General features: G+C 43.2%; 1 protein-coding gene across 3 annotated transcripts; it reads left to right on the top strand.

The window, feature by feature from the left end:
• Positions 1-529: 529 nt before the first annotated feature.
• Positions 530-22426, top strand: dnm3b (dynamin 3b). Of its 3 annotated transcripts, none has more exons than XM_056420630.1 (22): positions 530-1691; positions 2051-2109; positions 2550-2886; positions 6069-6142; positions 6356-6505; positions 7117-7320; positions 8216-8314; positions 8581-8741; positions 9036-9178; positions 9381-9516; positions 9839-9906; positions 10300-10438; positions 10597-10683; positions 12117-12187; positions 12349-12403; positions 13916-14029; positions 17770-17879; positions 18565-18679; positions 19087-19251; positions 19445-19677; positions 19786-19959; positions 20784-22426. In XM_056420630.1, the coding sequence occupies exons 3-22, from the start codon at positions 2726-2728 to the stop codon at positions 20824-20826; spliced, it is 2502 nt and encodes an 833-aa protein (XP_056276605.1). In that variant the 5' UTR covers positions 530-1691; positions 2051-2109; positions 2550-2725; the 3' UTR covers positions 20827-22426. The 3 variants fall into 3 exon arrangements, with proteins under 3 accessions (XP_056276605.1, XP_056276606.1, XP_056276603.1); XM_056420631.1 differs by adding an exon at positions 13147-13176 and having other exon boundaries at positions 530-2109; XM_056420628.1 differs by having other exon boundaries at positions 530-2109.
• The last annotated feature ends 230 nt before the right edge of the window (positions 22427-22656 follow it).

Below are 22656 nucleotides of genomic sequence, written 5' to 3'. Positions count from 1 at the left end.
GCTCCACAGCCTCAATCTAAAGAGTGACACTTTCTCGACTCAGGACTTTGTTCTCTCACTTCATTGCAGTGTTTTTGTCCTCGTAGGTATGTTCTTGTGAAAACTTTTTCACCAGGTCCTGAATTTATGTTTTGTTAGAACTTTTTTTCTCTGGCTTAATCCTTTGCATAATTTGCCTTAAATGTATCAGGAACCATGAGATTACCATTCAAACCCTAGATTTGTTTCTGTCCATTCATTGTTCTGTAACTTCAAGGCGTCAGTCTGTTCCTTCAGCCTGTCATATTTTGTTTTCAAGCCTTCTTCATTTAGAAGCTTGTTAATCCTCGCAGTGGGATTTATGCAGGACTTTGTTTTGTGCCTTCAGGTCTCTTCAGCTCCAGTTCAATTAGTGGAAATGACATTATTTGAACAATACCTCTGTATTTTTACAGGATGTAATAATCTTAATACAGGAGTTGCATTCTTGTTTAGCTACTTTTACTACTTCCTCCACCACCGCAATGTGTTATATATATTCTATAGAAATGCAATCCAATCCAAAAATGCACTACCCTCTGAATCACACAGGGCTTCATTTGAATAGTGTCCCTGCTCTGTTGGTCACCATTGAAGTGATTGACAGGTCCTGATCTGAAAAAGGGGCCAACCTATATTTTAAAACCCTAAATACTGACCTGGCAACCAACTCTCCTACTGCAGATACCTCAGGAAACAGTGTTGTTGGATTTATGTTGATACTGCTGCTCACTCTTCCTGTCTCTGTCCGGTTATGTCACAGGGTACAACAGTTTTTGTGTCAGGAAAACTGTTCATAAAATCCAAAACTACAGATTTGGTTTCACCTCTGTGTTCAGAAAACAACAGATCAGAAATAACAAAGGCATACATTTTTATCCCTTGATTGTGATTTTATTGAACAAAAAACGTGTCTCCTATTATATTACCATATCATTTTTGCAGGATTTTATGAATAATGAGCATATATATCAACTTGCCCCAAACGCAGAGCTGCATTGGTTATACTGTTAACGCCATCTGGTGGTACTCCAGCGTACTACAACACGATGTGCCGACGAAACCATCTCCAGGGCATGCCCATAATGACAAGGACAAATACTGACTTAATCGATGAGATTTGACTGTTGCAGGCAGTTGGAGGGGCATCCGACCCCTTTGCAGTGGGGCTCAATTAGCTCATGAGATCTCTCCTCCTAGATCATCCAATGAGAGGCGATGTTCACATCCTGCAAGAGACACTTGTTATCTGGCACAGAGGTTGTCCTGCGAGAGGTTAAGGCAGATTGGCGGTGTCCTTTCTGTCTGACATCCTCCACCAGCCTCGCTCAGCAGGGACAATCTGGCACAAGCATCACACTTTTTTTTTCCGGTTAAAGCGAATTCACTTTGGACTTCGTTTTTCCAAACGTGGCCCGATGTGGTCAAAGTCATAAAGGATGCAGCTAATCCTGTTATTGTGCGCAAAGCAAGACGACATAAAATGACTGTCATGTCCTGTAGGCCGACGTACCATGTATGAAATGTGTATGGAATTTACGGCCGATGGTTTCTGCACCTACTGCAGGGATCTGAAGGAGCGCATCCACCTCTTCTGTGCCAGCGATGCGCAGCCGTGCCGCATGACTCACAACGACACAAATGGCACGGATGTAAACAGGAGGCGGGCTCAGGTAAACCTAACCTGTACCCGATCAGCCAATGGGGTCCCGCGTTTTCTGCCTCGTCTCCAATCCCTCTGTTTTCATTGGTCCTCCGCCGCGTCGATATGGCGTAAAAGCGAGGCACAGTTTCGCAATTACACCGCGGAGCAGAGGAGAGTGGGGGAAATGATTAATCTGTCAAAGGCGAATTTGTGTTCGGGATGAGACCACTCTGACATTCAGCCGACCGGAACCAAGCCTACAGGCGAAAACAATTAATGCACAGGAATTTGTTGTCAAGCTGATGCACGGCCATAGCAGGTGGTGCGTGTATAATCGTCCGGGCTCTCGTCACTTGTCGTCGTTGCCTGCTCTGCGCCTCGTTTCAGCACTGGACAGCGACCGGGACCGTCGGACCCCGACACCACCGAGGGATTCCTGAGGCGGGGTAGGCTCACCACGGCGCACTAAAATGTCTTATTATTACCACGTTATGTTTTCAGACGACACTATTTTCCGCTGCGTGTCAATGTCAATATGCACGCTGCGAACGATGCGTTGTTTTGCCTTTATTGAGCGCTATTCGTGTGCGATGTATGGATTCTGGAGGGCACGGGGTTGTTCCAAGCAACTGCGTGGAGCCTATGAAGCTCCGCTCACCAAATGCCCTTGAAAGTATATGCTTCGTGCTGCTCGCTTCATATGTGTGTGTGTTTGTATGAGAGAGGGAGAGAGAGAGAGGAAGAGAGAGAGAGAGAGGTTATGGTGGCTGTGGTGAGCAACTGCGCAATTGTCTGTTCCTGTCTGTTCATATCTCTTTTCTCTGCGTCTCTCTCTCTCTCTCTCTCTCTCTCTCTCTCTCTCTCTCTCTCTCCTCTGCTTCCACAGTCTGTACGACCCTCGCTTGGTTCGGGGCAATGCGCGGCTAGATGACTTCACTAGCCTACATCAACAAGCACCGCGGTATCCCGGACAAATATAGCAGCGCCACATCCCCCTCCTCTCTCTATCTCTCTCTCTCCATTTTCATTCGCTGATCCTGAGTCCACCCGTCTGAAGGCACCATGGGAAACCGTGGCATGGAGGATCTAATCCCGCTGGTCAACAAGCTGCAGGATGCCTTCAGCTCCATCGGCCAGGCCTGCAACCTGGACCTGCCGCAGATCGCAGTGGTCGGCGGTCAGAGTGCAGGGAAGAGCTCCGTGCTGGAGAACTTTGTTGGCAGGTAAAATTGACCACCAGGAATTGGATAATGATAATCCCTTCAGTAGGTAACCTTGAGGATGACGTAAGAGGCCTATGGAGCCAATCTCTGTTTAGAGTTCAAACTATCTCTCCCCTGCTTGAATTGAGTCACCGCTGTTGTACCATGTGATGATGCCTTTATTATGTTATGTGTATTCTTCTTCTTCTTCTTCTTATGATTATTATTATTTTGTATATACAAAGAGCACTGTCCTAGCTACTGACAGAGGAGGGAAGAGTAATTTGGGTTACAGTAGCACCTTAGGGATGTCAGTCCAATCATTACCAACTGCAGTCAGGCTACTTCCCAGTAGAGGTATCAATCTCTTCCTTGTTTGGAGGGCATTACAATGATTCTGCCTCTGTAACAATGATACTGTCATGTTCTTTGTCCCTGTACAACATGCAGATTGTGCATACCATTGCTAGGAAGGAAGCGCTGTGCCAACGGCTGCTTGTTTCAGTAGTGGCGTTTTGCTTTTATCTTTTTTTTCTCTCTTTCTTTTCTTTCTTTCTTCTTCTTCTTTTCTTTTTTTGTCTTGTTTACTGGACCTGGACACTGGACCATAACTACTTTTTTCGATTTGTTCTTTTGTTGTCTTGTATTGGTGAGTAGCAGAGCCGCGCAGCATAACAATGCTGGAGGGGCCCTCTGCCGCTCAAGCGCAGCGCTCAGCTGGCGCCGCGAGAAAGACCTGTCGCTGCTGTTGGAGGAGCGGAGAAGGGAGAGCGGCGGAGAAGCGGGTGTCAAGCTGAGGGCTAGGAGGAGGAAACCGACCGGTCCGGCTAAAACTCGCGGGTCAGTGAGGGGAGGAGAGGTCTGGTCTACGAAGATGAAAATGCCGCCGGAGCGGCGCGGAGGACCGAGAGAGAGAGCAGTCTGAGTCTTGTGTTTCACTGCATGGCGACGGCTGACCGGACTATCCCGGCCTTTTGCCGGCTCTCTTTGCGTTCGTTGACAGAGACGACGCTACACACACAGAGAAGAAAAGGGGGATGATCGCTGTTTATGTGAATGAGCGTGGTGCCACCCGGACCACCATGTGCGTGAAGCGGAGCCTTGGCGAACATTGACTGAACTGTTGGGGGGATGCGCGACTATTTGCCGAGAGAGAGAGTTTCACGCCATTGTGTGTGTCGGTACGTGTGCCGCCATCGCTGACGCCTGAGGAAGCTGAGGTGGTCTATGCTAAACACGCTCTACAGGACTGCAGCCGTGAGTCGGACTGGGATGTGCTGTGTGGACCGCACGGGAGTCACGGACTGTGCGCTGCTTCCACAACAACAAGCCTGGATCACCAGGGGACCTGGCTTCTTAATGAAGAAAGCTGCTTTCAGGTGTCTGCAGTGAAGCAGCTTCAAGGTGGGAGGAGACAGCCAGGGGGCTCCTGGAGAGGGCCAACGAGAGCCCTAAAACAATGGGCTCCTCCACACCCCTCTCTCTGTGGGGCTACCCTGCGCAGAGCAGGAGGTCCTGCATCAGCCAGCTGTCCTAAAGACCTGCATCCACCCTGCTGCTGTCCCGCCTCGCCTCTTCAACCTCAAGCCTGAGCTGGGGGGAAGTCAGTGCTGTGGAAGCGTCGTGCCTGGTCCCCTGTCCAAGAAGTGTGTGGGTGGACAGCGCCATCATCTACCTGCTGCAACGAGCTCAGTTTTGTAAGTGGGGATGAGAGAACCACCTGCGGCTGAACGTGGCCATTCCCTGCCCGGCTATGAGGCTCTACAACAGTTCACCGTGTTTTTTATTTTTTATTCTTGTGTTGCTGCTACTGACTCGACAAATTCCCTTTGGGGATATCTATAACCATTTTAAAACACCTCCCTGCTGTACAGCTCCCATTCCTGAAAACAATCATGAATATTCATCATCTTGCCCTGGATTTTGGTCACCCAAAACAAACATTTCAAGATAAGGTTAAAGCATTCAGCAGCAAGGAGTGTGTTTTGGTTGATAATATAAATTCAAGTATTTAATTTAGTTAACAGATATATCAGAATCACAACAACTGCCCAACAGCTATATGATGTCTGCTGCAAGAACCTTTTTTGCTGCTCAATAAAGCGACACCTGTCTTATAGTTCATGCATTGCACCTTTTATGATAAGTTTAATATCAGCATTTGCTGAAGAAGTATCTCTCTAAATGGACCCATTTATTGTACAATTCATTTTCTTTTCTTGCTCTGCAGGATTTGTGCCAGTTGATATCATATGTACAAAATTAAAGGGTCCCTCCGATCTTAAACTTCGGGCATTGAGTTTGAAAGATGAGAGCAGAGCACTTCTAATGAAAGATGCAATGGAGTTGCAGTATACTAAATGTATACAGTGTCTTTAGAGCGTTATCCTGTATGTCTGAGCCTCTGTTGCTTTGGATTTTTTAAATCTGTGGCTCACAAGTTCCCCATTTTTGGAAGTGCAACATTAGTTTGATATTTTTTAGTGTGACTGAGTAGTTCCTTTCTTGTGCAGTTTTAACATGCATGTTTGCAGTTCCAGATGGATGAATTGATTTTTCCTGTTCCAACCCTCATTGAGAGTCGTGATGCTGAGTAATGGTCCATCTGTCCCGAACTGGCTCTGCACAGTGCTGAATGGACAAGCAGTGGGCTGCATGCTCTTTTTTTAACTCATCTTGAGAGCTCCGAGGGTCAATGTGTGTTAAGATGTTCTTGGAACAGACCTTTAGCATAGGAGGTGGTCGTGATGTGTGGCATGCTCCCATGTGCACACACAGAAGTTGACACACCTTTGAACCCTTCAGGAGATGGTCAAATCATCGTTTTTAAATGAGAGCGCTTCTTGTCAGCAATGCAGCTCCACATTTTAACCGGTTGTTTAGAAGGTCACATTCACGCTCTGGACTGTTTGAGAACTTGGTTGTAGCAGCATCTGAAAGCTTAAGGAGTGGCTGTGTTTTAAAATGGCCCCTATTTCACTAACACTATGTTGAACATGGCATACCAGAAGAGTGACATTGAAAGGCCGACATATAGGGCATATAGGGTGTAATTCTAATATATTTCCCTTCAAGAGTTAAGAGAAAATAATGCCTCAAGATGAAAATATAATTCTGCCTCCAATGACTATCCGAATACTCTTTGATAAATGTCTGCTTTGACTGTGGATTGATATAATGAGTTTTGATTGGTCTTTCCTCAGAGACTTTCTGCCCCGTGGATCTGGTATTGTCACCCGCAGGCCCCTCGTTCTACAGCTTATCAGTGCTACTGCAGGTGGGCGCACACATTTACACACCCACACATGCTAGCATTCACACAAACACACACGCACACACACAAATGTCGCCTCCTTCTCTCCCCTTTTTTAAAATGATACTGTTTTTTCCCAGCTTCTTTCCCTTTCACACTGCCATTATTGTTCTCTCAGACACATGCAGCGCAGCCACCACTAATCTCAGTTATATACCTTATTGTTCTTCCTCTTAGAATGGGCTGAATTCCTCCATTGCAAAGGGAAGAAGTTCACAGACTTCGATGAGGTTCGCCAGGAGATCGAGGCAGAGACGGACCGTGTCACAGGGGCCAACAAAGGCATCTCCTCCGTCCCCATCAACCTGCGTGTTTACTCCCCTCACGGTGCGAAGCTCATCTCCCTCCCTTACACTGTCAAGAAACGGCACACAATAACACTTTTGAATCACGGTAGATTGTGACAAGCTGTGAGTCATCATCCTTTTTGCTGACAGAAAATGTTTTTTTAAATGGGTCACTAAAACAAATAATGTGGTTTTGCCAGAAAACTAATTATACAGTACATTAATTCATATGTCATTGAGGTACTGAAGGGAGGCAGCATTAAAATGTCTGTGTTAATATGGCTAAATATTGTATTTTCATATTCAACGCAATACGATGGCTATATTGATGCTATACTGATGCAATACTGATGTTCTTACATTTATTGCATTGTAAAAGTGAATGCTGCAATTTATAACCAGAGCCTTGAATTAAAGTAAATTTGAAATGAGCTCCATTCAGAAAAAAACTTCTTTTAAAACATTGAAAAAAAAAATTCTGGCAAACAGGACGCTCTCCTAGTTCTTATTTAATTTAATGTGTTTCTGCTGTAAGGGGTTAAATACAGGGGAATACCTCAGCAAATACTGAAGATTGACTAACAATCAGTCCCAGAAATGTGTCACAGGTATGGCCGGTTCTTTTTATCTTGCATTTCTGTGTCTGTGCAGTACTGAACCTGACTCTTATCGACCTGCCGGGGATCACGAAGGTGCCGGTTGGAGACCAGCCCGTAGACATCGAGCAGCAGATCCGAGACATGATCATGCAGTTCATAACCAGAGAGAGCTGCTTGATCCTGGCTGTCACTCCGGCCAACTGTGACCTGGCCAACTCTGATGCTCTTAAACTGGCCAAGGATGTCGATCCACAGGGTAAGACAAGGGCACGAGGGCATGGAAAGGGTATTGGAAGTGAATGAAGCACGTACAAAGTGGCCTTGTGGTTAGTGAAACTGATCTGAACAAGACATCTAATCTCCATCAGCTGCAGGGATGGTGCTCAACGCCTCACCTTGTTCTCTGACTTCTGTATTTGGAAAACAGATTTTCCCTACACGGGTTGATCACGTGTCACATTATTCATAAAAACGAGGGGCTAAGAGAAAAGGACATCAGAGAATAAGAAGAGCATCAAAAGATAAATGAAAAAGAAAATCAGAAAGAGATGGGTGGAATTAAAAAAACACAAATAAGGGTAACGCTAAGGAAAAATAGACACTGTATATTGGGGAAGGGTAAGAAATGAATCAACTTAATTGAATGCCCAAGGAGTATGACCGTCAGACTGGAGGACACAGGAGAGGAGGATGAATTAGCAAAAACCAGGAGGTCTTGGACAAAGTGACCTTGTGGGAGGGATTAATAATATCAGACAAGAAGAGCGAGATGGAAAAGTGTAGAAGGGAACAGAGAGAGGGGAAGATAATAGTCAAAGATGCTTGGAAAGGACGACGTGATGGAAGCAGAATTAAATAGCAGCAATGGAAGACGTTTGGAAGAGGGATGGAATAAAGGAAAGAAAAAGCTAGATGTAAAGCTGCATTGGAACTGGGCTAAGGTCCTTAAAGGGCTCAACAGCAGCCATAAACTCAAACATATTACATTTACGAATATATAAAACAGAACAAAAGCTCCCATTTAAGAAACTGCTACTTGCAAGTGTTGCATTTTCACTCAGAAAAAATGACCGAAACCATTAAACGATTGTGAAAATAGGTCCTTTAACTTCCTAAAATAATTTCTACATTTTGATTACGATCTTTTCTAGGTCTGAGGACTATTGGAGTAATCACCAAACTGGATTTGATGGACGAGGGCACAGATGCCCGAGATATATTGGAGAACAAGTTGCTGCCCCTGCGAAGAGGTATGTGTCTGTTGTACAGTACAGTGAGCTATGCAAGCCAGAATCCCTTTGGCTCTTGAATTTGCGTTATCTCTTGTTGCCTTTCACTCTCAAAGTATCTCACTGTGATTGTTATCACATTATTCAATAACAATGTTCTTGTTCTACCTTCTTTCCCTTCACTGCTTGTTTTTCTGTTTGCTTTACGCGTGATATTGCTGCCTTTATCTCCTGTGATTAACTTTCATTATGTCTCTCAATTTGTGTCCATATTTATTGATTCCCAGGATATATTGGAGTGGTGAATCGCAGTCAAAAGGATATCGATGGAAAGAAAGATATCAAGGCAGCGATGGAGGCTGAGAGGAAGTTTTTCTTGACCCACTCATCATACAGGCACATGGCTGAGAAAATGGGCACTCCACGACTGCAGAGAGTGCTCAACGAGGTGATCATACATTTACTCCTGGGGCTTTCCCACAGAAGACTTTACATTATTAATATATGGGAGTTTTGTTTACCCTCTTCCATTGTATGGCACATCAGTGTCAGTGACAGTCGGTGGAAAATACACTCACACTTATATATTAGTTCAGCTCCTAATAATTTATAGTTACACTCAGACAGGCATTCCACATGTTGTCTGCTGTGTTATACATTATCTATGATTGGAGCGAAATAGACAGTCTTGATTGGTACTGAACAGCAAAAACACCAATAACATAATCTACTTATTACACAGCAATTGACCAACCACATCCGGGACACCCTGCCAGCTTTCCGCAGCAAGCTGCAGTCCCAGCTGTTGGCTCTGGACAAGGAGGCCGAGGAATACCGGGGATACCGACCCGATGACCCATCCCGCAAAACCAAGCAGCTGCTGCAGTCAGTGCCTCATTTTTCTCACAACAAGATCATTTACATGATACTTAGTTGGTAAAATCTAAGTTTCCTACGAAATATCTGACCTCTGGCAGAGATTACTTTCTCCCATGGCACCCATTGCTTATCCGCTCTTATTTTAGATGTTAGAAGTCACTGCTGGTCTTTTATTTATCATGTTTTTTTTCCATTGTTGTGTTTTCAGGATGGTGCAGCAGTTCTCTGTGGACTTTGAGAAAAGGATTGAGGGCTCAGGGGATCAGGTGGACACAGTGGAGCTGTCTGGTGGAGCAAAAATCAACCGCATCTTCCATGAGCGTTTCCCCTTTGAGCTGGTCAAGGTGATATGTTGCTCATAGAGGAAGATGGCATACTGCAAAAGGTGGTCAACTCATTGCACCCCAGCGAATTATTTCAATTGTTTTTAAAGTGAAATAATCTGCTGGGATGCAATTATTTGACCTCTTTAAAATACTTTTAATTTTTGTAAATTTCAAATCTGAAGAGTTGTTGGCTTCAATGCATTTTACTAACTGTAATCCCATTATGTGTAATTTTTCTAAAATTGTAAAATTTTACCTCTTCCTAGTTTGCTAAAATATTTTACAGCTAAATAACTGTTCTCTGTATCCGCTGTCTAAACTCCTCCTCTGGTTGCTTCAGATGGAGTGTGATGAGAAGGAGATGCGGCGTGAAATCAGTTATGCCATCAAAAACATCCACGGTATCAGGTAGAAATGAATCTACACAACTAAAAATGTTTTTTTAAATGTTATACACTCCCTGCTGTTGCAACACAGTCATTCATCCGTTTTTACCCTAAAGGCACAACATTCCTTCAAACATTTGAGATATACCTCCCAGTGATGCTACCACCTTCCATGGCATGATAAGGTTTACATTAATTCATTCACTGAAATATCCTAACAAGTAAAAATACAAATCTTTGAATTTGGTAAAACCCTAAAAATGCATGATTTGGAGTCCGGTCCAATATCTATCCATAAATGTTCAATTAATGATGTTGCACTCACCCCTTTTTTTTTACTACAATCAGAGACTACCACATATTATATGTTTCATTACAATAATATATTTTCTTTCTCCCTCTTTGTGTGTATCAGGACTGGACTTTTCACCCCAGATATGGCGTTTGAGGCCATTGTGAAGAAGCAGGTCGTAAAGCTGAAGGGACCCTGCGTGAAGTGCGTGGACATGGTCATCCAGGAACTGATCAACACAGTGCGCCAGTGCTCCAACAAGGTAACTCATGTGGTATATGGGGGTTTGGAAATGGAGAGGAAATTATACAATAATGGAAAATTTGGAAAATTAAAAATAAGGTCACTTTTTATTATTATTCGTTATTCCACATTCCTCATTGCATGGTGTGAGTGATCATGTGCGACATGTGTTTTCAGCTGGAGTCCTTCCCCATGCTGCGCGACGAAACTGAGAGAATTGTGACTTCTCATATCCGAGACAGGGAGAGTCGGGCCAAGGACCAGGTAACACTCATAGATTAGCACACATCAGTCCAAAATATGGCTATACACATTTGTTTATGAGGTAGGTCTATGACAGGTATACGTACACAGAGCTACCAACTCTCACGGTTTCGCCGTGTGACACACGCTTTTGCATGTTTTCACACGCTCTCACGCCACACAACCAATTTCTCACGGCAAAAGAAATTCTGATTTTGGGCCGAGGCGCGTTGGTTTCTTTTCAAACTCCGCGACGATAGATGGCGCTAAGGAGCGCATCTATAAACCTATTCGCTGCATAGACATCTTATTTACCCCAAAGAGTCCCGAAGTTAGCAACAGAAGAAGATTTTCAAACAGACACAACGAGCAGACTACGGTGTGATAATGCAGGGCTCTCAAGTCTCACGCATTGAGCGTGACACTCACGCATTTCGGTCTTACGTCACGCACTCCCGCCACACATCGTATTTCTCACGCTGAAAAAACTCTCGGCTATTTAATGTTTTAATGTGCCGCAGCACGCAAACATGAGCTGGACGCGCTGCCCTCACCGTGGAGGAATCAAGCGCTCCCCTGGAGTTCTGCTGTGAGGTGCCACTTATCAGCCAATCAAAAAAAAGAAATGGGCTACACAATAGCCAATCAGAAAAAAACGTTTCTGGGTAAGATTTAATCCAGCAACCAATGAAAATAAAGCATCCCGGATAGATATGTCACTCTTGCCTGTTTTCAAAACTTAAGAGCCCTGTTAATGACATGTGGTTCAATTAAATTCTCACTCTCTTAAACTTTAAATCTTGAAATAATTCGTTGTGTTTGTGCGTGTGATTTTGTGTGTTGATGTAAACTCAGCTGTCATAGCAAGCAGCAGGAGAACACCTTGTTAACCTCTTGGTATACTGCATGCTCAAAACATCAGAGCATTGTTTATTAAAGCTGCCCACATAGCATTAATATTTTTATTTGCAGGCCTAGGAAAAGGACCCTCTCAAAAATGTTCCAAACAGCACTTTGAACAAGTAAGATGTATTCTAAAGAATTTAACATAAAGACAGGACATTTGTGCAATAGAATTAGGCATGTTTTTGTAAATGAGAATAGAGTTATTAAAAAACATTTTAATTCTTTAAGGTAGCAAAGATGCCTCGTAAAAGACCTTTGCCAGGCCAGAATGCAGGGTACAACATGGGTACAACGCCACATTAATTCTAATTTCCTGATATTTGAGCCACCAACGTGTGTGGCTGCGTGCGCGGCAACATTTTGGTCACCCCCGACAAAATCTCACTCCAAGGTTTTTTGAAAAGTTGGCAGCTCTGGCATACAGACATGAGAGGGGTTTTAATCTTCTCATCTAACACTTAGCAAATAAGAGTTTTTCCCACAATGTCAATCTACTATTTTCCTTCAATAATGACTTGCTTCATGTTCAATGTTTTGTGTTGTTGCAGGTTCTGCTGTTGATAGACATCCAGCTCGCATACATCAACACTAACCACGAAGACTTCATTGGCTTCGCTAAGTAAAGACTCCATCTATTAGCTTGGCCCCACCATGATAGATAATTATGAACACACATTTAGAAGATTTCATTTTGCTCCTGTGACGTGTCCCCTCATTCTCTCTCCTCCACATTCATCCTGTCTCTCCTGTCATTTCTGTTTTGCTGTTTCTCCACCGCAGTGCGCAGCAGCGGAGCAGTCAGGCTAATAAGAGCCAGAGTTCAGCAGTAAATCAGGTGAGCGTTTGTCATGTCTTGCATGTCACACACAAACAGCAGAGCACAAGGTCAAAGGAGTACTGCACAGCCATACAGAAGCAGGATGGCTACTACAGGGATGCTGAAATCAAAGAAATCTGATCCAAGATACTCTTTCATTTGAGTAAATCCTTTGCATTGCACACATTTTATGTTGTATACATTTAGCTTTATGTTCTCTTTGATTTTATTTATATTGTTGTTATTTTATGTTCTAGCCATGCATGGTGTATTATGTTGAGTGGGGCACGAGTTGTGTACAGTGGTTTGTTTTGCTTCTTTGGTTTTATGATTTTATCTTATTCAAAGAATGACATTGGGTTCTATTACTTTATGCCACCATCATCACTGGTGTTGTTGTTGAGACATTTCCCTTTGTTTGAACCCTTCCTGTGTCATCAAGGTGCCACTTTGCATTTCATCCCCATCCCTTAGTGAGAATCTCAGCTGCCCTCTTATGGGTGTCTGTTGGTGAGTATCGCTCATTGTGGGTTATGGTTTGCGTTGTCATGTGTGCCTGCAATAACACTTCTGCCCATTGGGTGGTACTCTCGAGCTCCGCTGCATTCTTTTGGTTTTACGCTTTTGATGGGTTGAAGAACTCCAAATTGGTTGTGTAAACTACTGTCGGGCAGAGGCATTTTCTTAAAAACAAGTTGCACTAGAAAAGTTAACATTTTTCAGTGCCACAACGTTTCTAAATGCCCTACATTCTGTTGCAGGCCTCTTCTCCTCCAGCATCAGGCCTGATTGTAAGATTATACTTTCTAGTCGTTAACTCTCTAACACCTCCTCCACCCACCAGCGCCTGAAGACTACAAGGGGTTGCCAACTAGAAAAACTGAAACAAAAAATCTCCTTGGTTTGGCAGTTAAAATATCATTTCTAAGACTGAAAGTTAGAATGATTTATTTTAGATCCAGGCACTAAACAGCCCTCAAATGTTTGCCTCTGAGAGAAAGGCTTTGCCATAATTTGGGTAACCTCCTTAGTGAGTCTTAGGTGGTGCAGGATTGGTAATAATGTAACCAAATAATCACTTGGCACTGTGCCCACATTATGTAGGCTTGTAGGGTTAACACACCTAACATACATGCGTAATTGTGTGCTTGAAGCACTTACACAATGGTCACTTAACAAGCTAACACTGGCCTCCGCTTGAAGCATTGTCACACAGTTCCTTGAATGAGACTGCACTGACACACAGCCACATGCTCGGCTCGGAGTGAGTCACAACGACACAATGACACACCTAACCTGACCTCCAACACACATTTCATTGCAATTCATGCATCAAATACCTGCACAGATTCATTTTGGCTAGCCTTAGCCATTATGTGCTGAATTAAGTTATTGTTGGCGAGGGACTTGAATTTTTAACAAAGAATAATCACGGATGAAGAGCGCCTTTCATTTTCTTTCATTTATTTTTAATTTTTTTAAAATGTTATATTTCAGCAATTTCTGACTCTGACCGTACCCTTCACTTAGGTCATTCGCAAAGGCTGGCTGACCATCAACAACATCAGCATCATGAAGGGAGGAGCCAAGGAGTACTGGTTTGTGCTGACTGCCGAGAGCTTCTCCTGGTTTAAGGATGATGAGGTGAGCAGAGCAGCAAAAAATTGTTATCATGAAAATGGCGCAAATCACTCTTGAAGTAAAAGGGGTTGCTTGTTATAACACATCTATAGATAATTTCCACTGACTGCAGTCCCACCTCGGTTTTACAAAGCATTTTTGTCTTTCAGCTCAGAGTATTTAGCAGCTAAAGAGACAGATATTCCCTCAGGAGTTAGAGAGTGTGGTCTTGTTTTTTTAATTTCTATTGGTGACCTTGATGCTTAGATCAGGATGAGGATACAATAAGGGCAGATAGTAATATATTTTCCAATTCTATCTTTCCTATAAAATGTCTGCAGGCGGTAAGAAAATTACCGTAGAGTGGGAAACGTAATGATAAAATGTGAACAATGTTCTTTGTGGAATTGCTCTTTATGAATTTAACAACAAAACAAAAGAACTAAAACCAACGACAGTCTGATGTTTAGCCGAATGGAATCAGGAATTAAATCATACACATGGTCGAAGATTTGGATCTCATGGATGAATTTTATTATTTTTATTTCCACTGTCACTGATAATACATCATAATGCATACTGGTTCTGGGGAAAAGCACACACATATTCGTGCCACAGCCTTTGGTCCGTCTTGATGGCTCTTTAGGCGGGCTGATGTCTATCTGCCTGTCTGTGCCTGCTGTACAGGTTGGAGGTTATTCTGCACAGCAAGTGTAGATAGGCAGACACACTGCAACTCCTTCAGCCAGGTGGTGTTGTTGCTCCATTGTTGTTTCATTATTGGATCTTTCTTAGTATCTTGCCAGGGTGCAGTTCCAAGATATATACACAGAGTAGAATTTGTATTTGTGCAATAGGAAATCAATTAATAGAGACAATGTGGTTCCACCTAAACGTAGGTCAATTAATTCACTCTTTGTGAGCATTGTTGAAGAGTCACTCATACATTTGTAAAGTCTTTCTATTAATTTTTTCCTTAGTCTGAGGTTCCTTTCTCTGCTCTCTTTCTTCTCTCCCCATCTCTTCCCACTTGGAGTTCAGGCATTCACTTCTTCTCTGCACATTTGGAACAGACCAAATGTTCACTCAAAATATATGAACGCATACTGAGCCCCCAGAGAGCACATGGGCTGCTGCACAGCACTGGCTCTACAGAATGTCATTTGATACGCTAGTGTGGTAATGTGGTAGGAAAGTATAGACTCATGGCTTCGCCCCATGAACTTTCTATAGTCACACATACGCATGCATGTGCACAGGCGTAGATGCATGCGCACACACACACACACACACTCCTAACTCCTGTGGTTGGCAGTTACTTTGGAACTGCTCACATTCTTGGCAGGAAGATTACAAGTTTTAAATCCAAACAAAAGCTTCCAATGCTTCGGCAAAGACAACCCCTCTATGAAATATCAATATCCTGACTTCAACTTCATAAGCAGCTATCACTTAAGGACACTAAGTCACTGTTTTCAACACTTTTATAAGTTTCATGTCCACTCTTTGAATTTTCCTACAGACCAAAAACACAAGAGCTTACCTAAATAGAATAACACTGATTTAACCAACCAGCCAAATGTAACAGGTCCTGTTTGCACATATTTTCTTTGTGCAGAACACTATGCTGCCCTTTGCAGTTATCTGACACCACAGCAATCTAGTTTACATCAGTGTCCAACTCCATTTTGGCCACCCACTGAAAAAACTTCACTGGAGGTGTCTGGCGGTATTTTCAAACTCCACTTGATTGATTGGCTCTCGCTGCTTTGGCCTATGTCAGATGCTTTGCAGCCACACTCACTCCTCCCCCTCCAGTGGACCACATCTTCAACAGAGCACCAGGCTTGCAGCCTGCACACTTACTCATTAATGCTATAAATTATGTGAACTCGCCATTTTGTGAGTTTTGACTCAACATCTTAATTCCTTAACACCTTTTTTCACAGCAAGTTGTCAAATCTGCAGTTATTGTAAAAAAATGTGTGATGCATGTTTTATTCCCCCCAAAAAAGAAAATGGCGAGTGTTATAATGCACTTATGACAAAATACAGATGAATATAGATCACATACAGATTATGAATAAATATAAAATAGCAAAGGGTGAGACAGAAGGAACTCATGCAAAAAACACAGACACATCTTGGAGACTCGGAATGCCAACAGAAAGACAAAGAGAGTGACACAGAAAGACAAAGTGACAGAAGAGGGTCCATGCCCAGTCTAACCAATGTGCAGACTACTGTACACCAGTATGATAATGAACAGGTAGTCTGAACACTGGGTGGACGGAGCCGGAGTGAAGAGCCGGGCCCTGCGTGCTGTTTTCTGCCATTCCAGATGCTGGCGGGCGGCTCTGTCGTCTGTGCCCTCCCTTCGCCCCTCTCCATTTTGGCAGCAAGGATCCCGTCTATCGAAAACCCCTCAAAACCGCGATGTGTCTCGTCCATGTCTGGCGCCTTCCCACAGCCTTTTGGTTCACGTCTCTTGGCCTGTTTATTTGTTTTGGTAGAGGTTTGAGCTCTGGGTCCCCTCGCGGTGCGTTTTGGTCACGCCGGCCATGAAGAGTATCCAGCCTTGACGTGGCATATTCGCTCAGACGACTGGGACAGACTGGCTGCACGTTCAGGGAGGGGGTATTACAAAAAAGAGGGAAAGAGAGAGAGACGGAGGGAGGGTGGGGGGTAAGTGAGTGAGAAAGGGAGAGGTAGAGGGAGGAAGAGGGAGGATACCCGTGTGACCATATATGGGCTGTAGTGACCCCTTGGGGAATCAAACCCAGAAGAGTCTGCAGAGTTTTGTTGTCTTGTCTTCTTTCGTCTCTCTTCATCCTCGCTAATTCTTACCTGCGACTATCTACCGCCTTGACACCAGATGTGGGCTTTCTTCTGCAAATCTTTTGCAAATCCACTCATGTGTTTCTTCTTCTTGGTCTCTCCTCCTCCTTCACCCGCCGTCTCTTTAACTTCTCCCTCCTTCCCTGGTTCTCTGTGTGCTGCTAAGCACTACCAGATGTTGTGTTTTAACGCCAGGCTGTCATTTAATCTCTCCCTCGCTCGCTCTCTCTCAGTCTCTCTCCCTCCTTCTACTTCTTAAAAAAAAAAAAAATCAGGCAGGAAGTGGGCCCCTCTGGAATGGAAAGAAAAAATATTGAGAAAATATAGAGGGGGAGGGATAAAAGAAAAAAGACGAAGAGCGTTAATAAAGATGGAGGCTAGGATGGAGTGTAAAAAGGAAGAGCAGAGTTTCATCAACCTAAGCATCTGTCAAAGGCCCTCTTTGAATGTGATACAGCTGTGCTTCAGCTTTACCTCTGAGCTGGAGCTTTGTGTTTGAGCACTGGACCTCCGGTGCTTACACATATCTGCATTTTCCCCCGTCTTACTCCATTTACTCAGCCTTTAGCTACGAGCTCTCCCTGGCCAAATGCACTGTGAAGAACGAGCCACACTGTAATGACTTCCACATGTGCTCTCCTTTTCCCTCTTCTTTCTCTGTTTCTGCTTCCCCCTTCTCCACACATGCTCCCCCTACCTCCCACTCTCATGTCTCCCCCATTCCTCCTCCCTCCTGTCTCCCCATTTTCTCTTTTCTCTTTGCTTACCCCTTCTCCCCCTTTAAAAAAAACCTGATTTCACCTTTCTCTCTTGTACAATTGACGCCAATTTTATTGCCCAGGAATTCATGAAAATAAGAAACAGAGCAAATTGCATTAGTCGTAAAAGTACTCGTGATCCAAACCTTCTGTTTTCCTCATTCACAGGAGAAAGAGAAGAAGTACATGCTCCCTCTGGACAACCTAAAGGTCCGCGATGTGGAGAAGAGTTTTATGTCCAGCAAGCACATATTCTGTATTTTCAATACAGAATCAAGGTCAGCTGTGAGATCTTAACATTTTAACTTTTACTTTGCATGTGGCTGAAAATAAAACAATACTTTTGACAGCAATCACAGACCGTAGATGAAGCTAGAGAGTCCATTTCCCGTGTGCTGGTGTGCCGGCTGAAATATGTTTCGCATTATGCAATTTGTACAGTATGGAAGCATGAATGCAGGCTGGGCCACCTTTAGCTATATGTTATAGATCTACGGTTCAGCTTATGAAGTTTAAAAACATATATGTTCAAGAAGTACAAAGATTTGTAAAATAATTGTACCAAACATTTTCCAGGAAAATGATGAGATTGATAACAAAAGTAAAATTAAATCCATGCACAATGAAGCTGTTAAGTATCAGGCCTGCGTTTTCAGTAATTGGAGCACAACTTCCTGTAAAATGTTTTATGGCATTTCAGTTTATTCATCCCTATTGGCTCGAAGCCCAAAAAAGGATTAAACAACAAAACATCCCACATGGAAGGAGGCGCATAATCTAAGTCAATACTTCCAGATGTCAAAGTTTATATATCTTTGTTGAGCACTTTTTGTAACAATGAGGAGCATTGTCGTCGTGTTTGTAAATAGGTAATCATTCATAGATTAGTTTGCTTTGTAATGTTCATTTAATGAATTGCTAGTGTAAAATGAGTGCATATTCTCCTGTGTCATGGTTATTTAGGAATGTGTACAAGGACAATCGCACCCTGGAGTTGGCCTGTGACTCTCAGGACGATGTGGAAAGCTGGAAATCTTCCCTCCTTCGTGCCGGGGTCTATCCAGAGAAAGTCTTTGCGGTTAGCAAACTCATTCATATTCTCCTCTCAATTGGTTCTTCACTATCTGGGGGAGAGTTTCTTAGCTTCGTTTCCCCAGTTATGTCTAATCCCAACATATTATTATTCACTGACTTTACCTTTACTCTTTTAAATTATTCTTATTTTATTTCCTAACGCATAAATATGTTACTAATTTCTTGAAATAAACACATTTGATAAAACCCTTTCCTTAGTTTACTAGCATTCACACTTAAGAATGCTCTTGACATAATTTCACAAAACATGAAAACATAATGTATTAAATAGTCAGTTTCATACAATGCATCAAAATTCTTTTGTGAATGTATTCCCGTCCTCTCTCATGCACCTCTCTCCTTTCCCCTCTTCCCTTGTTTCAAAACTATGTCTCCTTTCTCCCTCTATAGGTTGAGAGTGAGACCAGCGCCGACGCAGATAACTTCTCCATGGATCCTCAGCTGGAGCGCAAAGTGGAAACCATTCGTAACCTGGTGGACTCCTACATGGCTATTGTCAACAAGTGCATCCGGGACCTCATGCCCAAAGCCATCATGCATCTCATGATCAACAATGTAAGAAAAGATCACTCGTATGTTTATTTACATGGGCCGTGGTGACCACTTTCTTTATCTCTTACTGTATTCAAGTACCAATAGTGACATGATATCCACTAAGTGAAAGAAAAAAAAGATTGGAAGGCCTGTTCTTTTTCTTAATTTTCACAATTCTGATTCATCATCTTGCATTGCCTCTTGCTGCCACCAGGTCAAGGACTTTATCAATGCCGAGCTGTTGGCCCAGCTGTACTCTGCAGGTGACCAGAATGCATTGATGGATGAGTCCCAGGAGCAGGCCCAGAGGAGGGATGAGGTGCTGAAGACCCACCTGGCCCTCAAGGAGGCCCTGGTCATCATTGGTGATATCTCCACCTCCACCATCACCGTCCCCGTGCCTCCGCCTGTTGACAGCTCCTGGGTGGAAGGTGCAGCTGGTCGCAGGTAAAGTTCCTAGAATCAAACTGATCAAACTGATCATGCATGCAGATGCATCCTGCACTCCTTCTGTCCTCAACATTATCCAATGCTATATATTCTCTCCTGCTCCAGGTCTCCTCCAGCCAGCCCCACTTCCTCCAGGAGGATGTCATCTGGCCAGCGTCCGGCTCCCCGGGGAGCCCCGCCACCACCAAACCGTCCAGGTCCGCTGGGGCCCTTCAATAACAGTGCTGACAGCCCTCAGGCTCCCAGCCGCCCTAACAGGGCTCCTCCTAGCATCCCCAGGTAAATGCAGACTTCATATAATCTGTCAGGAAGATGCAAAAAATGCTCTCTTGATGTCTTTGTGGCTAAGAAACATTAAGGCCCTTAAAACTACATTTTCTGATTTGGATTTAATCATACTCAATTTTTTTGTATCTCTCCAAAATGTAGATTTTGATGTTTTTCACTTTACATATAGCTGATAATTATGAGTATTCTTTTTTTTGTTTCACCTCATCAAGTCTGCCTACTCAGAATCAAATCTCATCAGCTCGTATTAACTGCTTTATATCTGCTACTAGATCAGGTGCTAATTCCTTTCCAGCCATCAAATGTAATCTTCTTTTTGATGGAAATAACAGCAGTTTTGCATGTGACCATGATGACGTACTATCAGCATTGAGTTCCCCTGCATTGTAAATATTCAAAATATTGAGCTAAATCAACAATATATGTGTCTTTTTAAGAGTGAAATGCTCAACAGATTGTTTGGAGAGCTCTTTCCAGGCAACGTCTTTCCCCCATTTCCAGTCTTATGCTAAGCTAAACTACCGTCTTATGACAGTACCTTCATATTTAAAATTAAAAACTTGACAGTTGTACCGATATTTTCACCAAGCTACGCATTCTTTACATCGATAATGTTGACTCTGTGTGAGACATTAAAGAAAGCTGTACAATTTCTACTTTCAAACAAAGCCTCACACATCTCTTTAAGCTGCATGAGGACTGATCTTGTCTTTTTTCTTGTCTCCTTTTGTCTTATTTACTACTCTCTTCTCATTTGTCTCATCTCTTATTTGTCTTGTTCTCTTACACTTCTCCTTTCAAATGTTCTACTCAAGCCGGCGGCCCCCGCCATCTCCCACAAGACAAGTCCCGCCATAAACATCTAAATGGGTTCCTCATACACTGATCTCCCTCCCTCATCTTCTCCAGCCCCTCCTCTATTAGCCATGGCTCTGCCGTCCTGGTCCCTCCTTAGTGCAGACACTGAAGTCTTTGACCCTTGACCCTTAATTCCCTGCCAGGTGACGATGTCCATATATCTATGTACAGTATAGTACTTGTATTGTGGTGTATGTGTATGTGCGCTTTTTGCTCGCCTGTGATCCAGGTTTGCTTCGCAGATCCACTACCCAGTATCGGTCCCTGGAACCTCAACCCCCCCCCCCCCCCCCACAAACTCCTCACCAAATCAGCCACTACCCCCACTTGCTGCTTCTACATAAAAATACGCTAAGCAGCCGCACTGCCCTACTCATTCCAAAATGCAGCATGGCACATAAGCTGCTTTTATTGCATGGGAGTGTGTGTACTTTATGTAGAGTGTGAGTGTGTTTTGTGTGCAAGTATACAGGGGAGGGACTAATTTGCCTATATGTAGGCTGGGATTGATTTAGTATTGTATTAATTTATTATATAATGCCCCCTTACGTGTTAATTATCAGCTCAATGATCTCTTAGGAACATAAGTTGTATCTTAGTGTGTGTGTGTGTGTGTGTGAGAGTAATAACTCTGTGGACGTGTGTGCGAGTGTGTGAGGACACGTGTGCATGCGCTGTCCGTCTGCACGTTTGTTGGCGTTTCAGTTGTATTTGTTTTCATGGTCAAAGCTGTTAATGATGAATCATAAATATAATGTTGGACTTTTGTGAGTTGTTCCCGTGTTGTAGTAGCAGCCATACACACATAGCAAGGCTGAGGAGCACCGTCAGTATTCTCTATATGAAAACAGCCTCAATAATACATTTAACCTTGTCATAGGTGTCCACCTGTGCTGTAGCAAAGGTCAAGTTGTGACCCTTGCAGCCTTAAGCTCAGGTTCAGATGCTGACCTGTGAGATGGAAAACAACAACAACAACAACGTAACACAAGTACACTCTTGAATATACAAAGAACACACATTTACATGTTTCCATTTAGCCTTTTTCTCAGGTTTGAAACTTGCAACTCCATGTCCATCACAAACTAGCACTCTCTCTTTTCTCAACTCTTCTAGTCTCTCGTATTTTCTCTTCTCTCACGACCATCGAAGCTAGAGAGTCAGCATCTCCATCAGAGCTTAAGGTGGTATTGTCAATGTTCAAGTGCTTCTCTGTCAGTTTGTTATTGTGTACGTGGGCCTAAACTGTGTTCTGATGTACATAGGTAATGATAAGGAGATACTGTACCCGTGGACTATTAAGACCTCGTCAAGAATCCTAGCGCTTTAATTGTTCTCTGTGTCTCTATTCACTAAATGCTCTCTTCTCTCTAATTTAGACTGCCTTACCGGCATGAGTTACAATTCTGAATTGCCAAAGCTAAATGAAAAAAGTTGAACAAATTCAATAAAATCTGCTGAAGAACAACAACGAAATGGTTCCAGTCGACTGAGATGGCATTGTTTAGCAGTGGGCATAATGTTAAACTGGGGAATTGCATCAGTTGTTATTTTTTGTGTCTCTGTTTCACTCCTCAATAAACTTCTTCCTCATAATGTCTCACTTTGTCTACAAAATCTTTATTGTGGAAGTAATATTATTACCACGTTCAATACAACATTATTTCTTCAAGATCACAAACGTAATATCGAATTCTAAGACCGGGAGCAAGTCTTGATAGATGTATTCATGGTAATACTTTGGTAATATTTTCTTTTAGCCAATAGATGGCACTAATAGATCATTTTCATCGCTGAAATTATTTTTACAACTTAAAACTATTACATATA

This window comes from Pseudoliparis swirei, chromosome 8, assembly GCF_029220125.1.
Source record: "Pseudoliparis swirei isolate HS2019 ecotype Mariana Trench chromosome 8, NWPU_hadal_v1, whole genome shotgun sequence".
Classification (NCBI taxonomy): Eukaryota; Metazoa; Chordata; class Actinopteri; order Perciformes; family Liparidae; genus Pseudoliparis; species Pseudoliparis swirei.
The sequence above is the reverse complement of the archived record's forward strand: the minus strand, read 5'-3'. Positions and strand labels throughout refer to the sequence as shown.